General features: G+C 62.9%; 1 protein-coding gene across 19 annotated transcripts in view; it reads left to right on the forward strand.

Moving 5' to 3' along the window:
* LOC105489750 (protein phosphatase 6 regulatory subunit 2) overlaps positions 1-6,999 on the forward strand; it is a 100,842-nt gene extending 93,843 nt beyond the window's left edge. For 11 of the 19 annotated variants that reach the window (XM_011754777.2, XM_011754783.2, XM_071080831.1 and 8 more), the window contains 7 exons: positions 223-347; positions 655-818; positions 1,812-1,971; positions 2,075-2,163; positions 2,937-3,138; positions 5,718-5,969; positions 6,051-6,999. In XM_011754777.2, the coding sequence (XP_011753079.2) occupies positions 223-347; positions 655-818; positions 1,812-1,971; positions 2,075-2,163; positions 2,937-3,138; positions 5,718-5,969; positions 6,051-6,099 (1,041 nt within the window). In that variant the 3' untranslated portion in view covers positions 6,100-6,999. The remainder of the gene's footprint in view (positions 1-222; positions 348-654; positions 819-1,811; positions 1,972-2,074; positions 2,164-2,936; positions 3,139-5,717; positions 5,970-6,050) is intronic. The other 8 variants (XM_024795373.2, XM_024795375.2, XM_011754779.2 and 5 more) reach the window with 3 other exon arrangements.
* The last annotated feature ends 927 nt before the right edge of the window (positions 7,000-7,926 follow it).

Raw genomic sequence — 7,926 nt, forward strand, 5'->3', positions numbered from 1 at the left:
CGTCTGCCATGGGCCTGTGGTCTGCCGTGGGCCTGTGTGGTGGGGCTGGGGGAGGCCCCTCTGTGGAGCTCGGAACAGTCGCTTTCCTTGCCCCTCCCCATCCTGCCCTCCAGCCCGGGGCTCCCACATCCTGAACTAAGCCCCTCTGGGAGCCCTTTGGGGAGAGCACCTCCTGTCTCCCCCAGACCCTCTGGAAACTGACCTTGGCGTTTTACTCGGCAGCCCAGCGCAGCTCTGTTTGAGGCCTGCTGCAGCGACCGCATCCAGCCCTTTGATGACGATGAGGACGAGGACATCTGGGAGGACAGTGACACTCGCTGTGCCACCCGGGTGATGGCCAGAGCCAGGTGCGGGGCCCGCCCATCCCCCAGAGCCTCTGCCGAGGAGGTGCAGCCACCAGAACACCCGTCAGACGCCCCGACGCCCTGCTGCTTGTTAACTCTGGCTCGCAGAGCAGGCCCCTGTGCTGCAAGTTCTGGGGCCCAACGCAGCGGGTGACCCTGAGGATCCCGGAGCTGAGGCCTAGAGCCACTCCTGCTCCTCTCTCGAGATGATCTGTGCTCACTCTCAGCCCTGAGCCTGGGGCCGTCACTAACCCTCAACGTTAGGCATCCATCCTGGGCCACCAGGCATCTGACTCTGAGTCTCCCCCAGGTTTGGAGCCCCCCATGCTTCAGACAGCTGCTCAAAGAATGGCCCAGAGCGCGGAGGCCAGGACGGGAAGGCGAGCTCAGAAGCACACGGAGATGCACCTGGGGCAGGTGCCCCCCCGGCCCCTGGGAAGAAGGAAGCCCCCACTGTGGAGGGTGACTCAGAAGGTGGCGCTGGGGGCCGGGGCTGTGGGTGTTGGGGACAGGACATGGTACCCTGGCCTGGGTGTTGTGGAAGCTTCATTTGGGGCTCACTGTGGCCCGGAGCCTGCATCCCCAGCTCTTTCCCAGCCATCCTGAGTAGGGGTCTGTGCTGCCCTGTGCCCGGCACAAGGTGGTCTCCTGGCCCTGCCTCTTGATTGTGGTCACTCAGCCACGTTGCCAAGGCTGGTGGGTGGTGTCCACCTAGTCTTCATCGTCCACCCGGCCCCCACAAAATTGGGCACGGGCCTGACGCCCTCCCCAGCACAGCAGCTCAGGCCGGCCGCCACCCTCACAGCCTACGTCTGTGGCAGGAGCTGGTCCACCTCACAGGCCGCATGGCTGATAAGACCCCTCTCCTTACCCCTGCCCTGGAGGCAGCACTGAGGCACTCAGGACTGTGGGCGGGGGGGACAGGAATCTGTGCGGCACTCAGGACTGTGGGCAGGGCGGACCGGAATCTGTGCGGCACTCAGGACTTTGCGGGGGGACAGGAATCTCTGTTAGGAGGTGCTGAGCTCTTAGCTGAGGCTGACGGAGCAAGGGTGACACCCTGGGGAAGCACGAACATCCCAGATAGGAGGGAGGCACCCCATCCTCGAGGCCAGGGAGGGGCCAGTGGTGCTCGGTGAGCTGCCGTCTCTGTCGGTTGCGTTCCTGGCTAGGGCAGGGCAGTGGTGTCACCTCCACGGTCAGTTCAGCCCTGCTGGAGGCCTGGGGCCCCTCAGGCGCCTCCCTGAGACTCGGGTCACATGCCTCATGGGTGTTGGCAGCTTGTCAGGGCCCTCAAGCTGCCCCGTTGCTCTCTGAGGGGCTGATGCGCACTGCCCAGCCCTCCCTCCTGGATCAGCTCCATGTTCCTGTCAACCTCTGTGGGGCCCCTGGGGTGGGGGTGCTGCCTTCCCTTTGCCTGCAGCACCCCAGGCAGGCCTGCCCACACCTGACCCGTGTCTCCCCCAGCAGGCGCCATGTGGACGGCAGTGTTTGATGAGCCAGCGAACTCGACACCCACAGCCCCAGGAGTGGTGAGGGACGTGGGTGCCAGCGTGTGGGCAGCTGGCACCTCAGCTCCAGAGGAGAAAGGCTGGGCCAAGTTCACCGACTTCCAGCCCTTCTGCTGGTAACAAATGCGCTGGCAGGAGGGGGCCGTGCCAGGAAGTGCCCATCAGGGTCAGGAGGCGCCCGTCCCCCGGGACTGACCCTGTCCTCGTGCTTGCCTGCAGCTCCGAGTCAGGGCCCAGGTGCAGCTCTCCAGTGGACACAGAACGCAGCCGGGCTGAGGGCAGCCGGAGCCAAGGCCCTGAGAAAGCCTGTGAGTAGGAGTAGTGCAGGCAGCACCCAGGCTCCTGCAGAGGCCCAGCCTTGCCCAGTTTAAGGCCTGAGGCCAGCTGGCCGCCCTCCTTGGGGGCAGTGGGAGGTGGTGGCCAGGGCCCCGCATGCTGCTGGGCCTCTGGTGACGTTGGGGTTTGATACAGCAGTGGGACTGGAGCAGCCACGTGCAGATGGGGAGGCCCCCAGGGGGAGGCAGCAAGGCCATCAGGCTGGCCCTGAGTCCGGTCTGAGTAGGTGGCACAGCCCAGGCCTGCACCCCGGGTTCCGGCGAGCAGCCCCGGGACCCCAGTATTGAGATGTATGTGGGTGGGGTGCTGGCAGGAAGCCGTTCTGGGGCCTGATCAGAGCCCCTGGCCCCCAGCCCCCTAGTCAGGCTCAGAAGCTGCCCCAGATAAGGCTGAGAGCTCCAGGAGAGTGACAGCTGGCTGCCAACACTGGTGTCCCAGGTGCTTGAAGGAGCTGTGGCAGGACCATATGAGGTGGAGCGGGCCCCTCCCTGAGCCTCTGTGTCCTCCTGTGAGACCAAGGCGTGTTGCCCTGTATCATGGGGGAGGCAACAGGGTTGCTTGTGTGGAGACCCCATGGCAGGTGCGTGAGCCTGTCTGCCTCATCATGCGGCTCTCACACAGGCACACGTGTGCAGGCAACAGGCTGCATGTGAGAGGCCACATGTATGGGGGCCCTATGGCCAGGGTGGCCGTGCCCTGTGGCCCCTCCTGCCTCACTGGACAGCACAGGCCTCCTCCTTTGCAGTCAGCCCAGCTTCTCCATGTGCCTGGAACGTATGTGTCACCAGGAAGGCCCCCCTGCTGGCCTCTGACAGCAGCTCCTCTGGGGGCTCCGACAGCGAGGACTACCAGAAGGCAGCGAGTGCCGTGGATGCCGTGAGCAGGAGTCCTGGCCGGGAGGCCCCCCCGCGGCCCACAGGGGCCAGGACAGAGGAGGCTGTCGGCAGGTGTGTGGGGCGTGGGGAGCGGGGCGGGCCTGCCCAAGTGCAAAGGGTGCGGCTTCCAGGCCGTCCCCAGGTCTCAGCTCCCCCCAGAGCAGGCCGAGGCCAGGCCAGAGGTCTTCCCCACACTGCTTCCCCCATGGCCCTGTGGCCCTCAGAGGCTGGCTCGGGGTGGTGGTGGTGCCTGTGACCCTCAGAGGCTGGCTCGGGGTGGTGGTGGTGCCTGTGACCCTCAGAGGCTGGCTCGGGGGGTGATGCTCAGGGTGATGCTGCACATTAAGTGGAGCCGGATGGGAGGAGGGTGGGGCTCGTTTCTTGGACAGAACATCTGTGTTCTCCGTTATGAGTGGTTAAGACAAGAAGACAGGGCCTGGGTGTCCCAGACAGTCCTCCAGGGACGTGGGGGAGCAGCCCCTACCCCAGATCCCGGTTGGAGAGAACAGCCCAGCTCTTGGGGCTCTGGGCCTGGCTGAGCCGCCTGGGATCTGGGTACCCTGGTGGTCAGGGAGGGGCACAGACTTTTAAGTCCGGCAGGCGAGCGGGCATCTGTGGAGCTCACACAGACCTCGCCCGCTGCTCCCCTTCCAGGGAGGCCTGTGATTCCCAGACGCCTCAGAAGCAGGACAGTAGAATGGGGGCGGGGGCCTCAGGACTGCATTTGGGGGGTCCAGACCCTGAGAGTTGGAGGCAGCTTGCAGGTGGGCAGAGGCCCAGGCTCCCTTGAGCCCCCAAGAGCCATTCCTGGGGAGAGAGTGGAGAGGGAGGCACTCCCTGTGAGGAGGCTGGCGTCTGGCCGGCCCCTCCAGCAAGCTGAACCCCATCCATCCCTCCACAGGAAGAAGGTCCCTGGCATTCTTCAGTGAACAGATACCTCTCTGGCCTCTGGGGTCAGGGGGTGGGAGATTAGCAGGAGGGCAGGACAGATGGGGTAGATGCCAGGGCCAGGTAAACCTAAGGGGGAGGGTAGGACTGGGCTTGACGGGGGGACGAGGGTGCACCCGGCAAGGGTACAGCTGTGCAAAGGCCCTGGGGCCTGAGCTCCCAGTGGGTCCAGGCAACAGTGGGGAAGTCCTTGGACTGGATTCCTCTAGGAGGGGACGAGGTGCCTGTCGCCTGGTGGTACATCCCAGTCCCTCCTGGCTCCGTGGTTGTGAAGGGCCTCAGCCTGCATGCGTCTCCCCTGTGCTGCCCTCCCCTCACATGTGGAGCAGGTCTGACACCTCAGAGGGTCCTGCTCGCTGACCCCCAGCAGTCCTGGAAGGTCTGTGTGGTACTGGGGCTCCAGGCATCTCCCCCAGCCAAGCTGCAAGCTCAGCGCCGGGCTGGTCTCCCCGCCCTGTTGACCGGCAGGCCCCGTCTGTGCTCACAGCTTCTCCCCTTGTTTGGCCACCCTGTCCTCAGGGCATCTGCAGCAAGTGGGGGGCACAGCACGGGAAACGGGGCCAATGCCACAGCAGTGGATGTCCCGATGCCAAAGTCACTGGGAAGCCCAGGCCAGAGCCCCTCAGGTTGAAAGTCATACAGAGTTCCTGCGTGGGCTTCATTCCTTCTTAAAAGTTTAGTCACTGAAAATAATTTTTTGTTTGTGTTTTTGTTTTTGAGATGGAGTCTTGCGCTGTTGCGCTGAGCAGTGACCGCACTCAGCCTAGTCACTGAAATTCTTAACAGTCTTTACCCAGCCAGGCACAGTAGCTCACGCCTGTAATCCCAGCACTTTAGGAGGCCGGGGCAGGTGGATCACGAGGTCAGGAGTTCCAGACCAGTCTGGCCAATATGGTGAAACCCGTCTCTACTAAAAATACAAAAATTAGCCGGGCGTGGTGGCGGGCGCCTGTAGTCCCAGCTACTCGGAAGGCTGAGGCAGGAGAATCGCTTGAACCAGTGAGCGGAGATCGCACCATTGCACTCCGGCCTGGGCATCAGAGACTCTGTCAACCAAAACAAACCTTTACCCACTTTTCCTAAACAACCCGTAAAAAGCTTTGCTCTGAAAAGTGGGGAATATCATTGTGCAAAGTAAGTTGCTTTTTTCCACGGGGCTGTCTGCATAAAACTTGACACTTAGAGCTGTGCCTGCACTGTCCTGGCGGCCCAGCTTGCAGGTGAGCTCCTTGCACCCCCGCCCGGCCTGAGCGCCCCTCACTGGGTCAGACACTCAGTGTCCTCGCCCTGCAGGAGGCCAGAGGGCTCATCTGCTGCTCGTGGCCAGGCTGGGCCTTGGGGTGCCTGACTCCCTCCAGAGCAAGCCCCTTAGATGCCCAGCAGGATCCTCTTTCCCCTCCCATCCCTCCGGCGGTTTCCCCACACTGCCCAGTGTAAGGCTCAGCACAGGATCTGAGCGCTGCCTGGAAGGAGGTTTGAGGTCATCCGTGGACAGGCAACTTGTCCCAGTACTTGGAACTCGGGGCCGCAGAGCTGCCTAGCTGGGCACAACCTGGGCCACCCCACAGAGGGCAGGAGTGGGAGGGGCCAAAGATGGTGCTCCAGGCCACCTGGACCTTTTTGTCCAGCTGGTCCTTTGGCATGAGGTGGAGTGGCGCTGAGGGTGGGGGTGCCCGTAACCGGAACCCGTGTCTGCCACACAGGGCCGTGTGTGCCAACAGCCGGCTGTTAGACCCTGCCTGCCCCGCGCCAAAGGAAGTGACCGCTGCCCCAGCCATGGCTCCGCCCCCCGAGGCTGCTGTGGCCATCACCACAGCATTGAGCAAGGCTGGCCCCGCCATACCCAGCCCAGCAGTCTCTTCTGCGGTGGCCGTGGCGGTCCCCCTAGGGCCCATCATGGCAGTCACAACAGCCCCAGCCATGGTGGCCACCCTGGGGACAGTGACAAAGGACGGGTGAGCAGGTTGAATGTGGGGGTAGGGGGTGCGGACGGGGCCCGCAGCCCGCACGGCTCCAACCCCACCCCATTCCTGCAGGAAGAGAGATGCCCCGCCGGAAGGAGCTGCCTTAAATGGCCCAGTGTGATGCTGCTGCCGCCCGGCCACGGCCCGCCCTGGTCAGGCTGCATCCTTAATCGAGAAAACTACCTGGTGATGCAATCTTTTTTTTTTTTAATTTAATTTAATTTTAAAATAAATGCTGCATTGGTAAAGCTGGCAGTTGAAACCAGTTGGACGGCCCAGCTTGCGTCTCTTCTGCCTGAGTGGGCCTCTCAGGTCACTCGTGCCCTGCTGGAGGACAGAGGGGCACCTCAGCCGCCCCCAGGCCCGGAGCACAGCAATAAGGTCTGCCTGCAGGAGCCGGGGTGGGGGTGGGGGGCAGGACCCTGAGATGCCACCAGGACCTGATGGGCCAGGAAGGGCGTGGACTTGGAGGCTGTTTTTAGAGACTTTTTTAAAGAATACAGAAGGAGCCAAGCTTTTTTGCACTTTGTATCCAGCTGCAAGCTCAGGGGCAGAGTCAAGGGCCTGGGTTGGGGACACCCGACTCACAGGAATGCATAAGGGCCTCAGACCCTTGCAGCTGCCCAGTAGCCCTTGGAGCTGGCACTGAACCAGGCTGCGAGATTTGACTGCCTTAAAATCACAAGGCCCTCTGGGCCTGGCAGGGATGTCCCTGTGCCCAGCATAGGGTGCCTGGCAGGGGGAGACCACAGGTATGCAAGTGGGGGGCCATGGCTTGGCACTGGGGGCTTGAAGACTGGTTTCTAGCACTACTGGTCATGGCCATGTCCTAGAAGGGTCCAGAAGATTATTTTACGTTGAGTCCATTTTTAATGTTCTGATCACCTGACAGGGCACCCAAAACCCCCAACTCCCAATAAAAGCCGTGACGTTCGGACAAACCGCGTATTGTGAACCTTCTGGCCCCAAAGCCCCAGTCCGGCCAGGGTGGGAGTGTCTCCTCCTGCGTCTCTTTTGTGGCCCCCCATCCCCCAGGATCATCCCCGTGTAATGGGTGGAGGTGGAACAGGCCACGTCACAACAGCAGGTCTCTATCTCTGAGCAAATACTGAGCTTTTTCCTGTTTGGGGGATGGGGGGGCCACTTCACCTGACGCTCAAACACACCAACCCCAGGCCTTGCTTTTGTGCCAGCTCCCCCTCCCCCTCCCGGAAGCCTGGGCCCCACCTTGGCCTCACTGAGTGGGAACCCCTGCCGGGGGGCTCGTCTGAAAAATGACTCAAGGGTCTCCTTCCACCACGGTTGGCGAGGACCTGCTCAGCTCCCCAGAGGCCGGCTCCGCCCCAGCTACACACTCTGCCTTGTTCTCACCCCCTGCCCTGTGCCTGGCATTTGTTCTCTCCCCCCACAAACGTGGAATAGGGAGGGCAGGGTCCCTTCTCCCCTTACTCTGACCTGTGGGTTTCCCAGGTGCCAGGAACTTTGGTCAGGCTCCATCTGCCTGGCCTGAGGGAAGACCTGGCTGGTTTCAGTGGCTCAAGTGAGCCCGACCACGTCTCCCCCGCCCCCCCGGTGTCCCAGCACCACCTATTTGGTGGGGGAGGTGGTGGCATCATGCTGGGCCTGACAGGGTCCAACGCTGTCCTTGGCTTCAACGTCCCCCCAGGGGAGGGTCTTGGCCCCCCCCACCTGCCAGCACCAGGCCCCACCTCTGCAGTGATCACCAGAACCCTCCCCTCACCCCCACCTGCTCACCTCCCACCTGAGAAGGGCCTCTCGCTGGGTCCCCTGTCCCCCACCACCCCTCTGGCCAGGTCACCAGGTGCCACTCTCAGATGTTCTCTGGGCCTTGGCAGCACCTACACCCCTCCCCACCTTCTGCTCCCACACCCCTGGCCAGGCCTCGCCACAGGCAAGGACACAGCAGCTCAGCAGGCGAAGCCCTGGG

This window comes from Macaca nemestrina, chromosome 15 (genome assembly GCF_043159975.1).
Source record: "Macaca nemestrina isolate mMacNem1 chromosome 15, mMacNem.hap1, whole genome shotgun sequence".
NCBI lineage: Eukaryota > Metazoa > Chordata > Mammalia > Primates > Cercopithecidae > Macaca > Macaca nemestrina.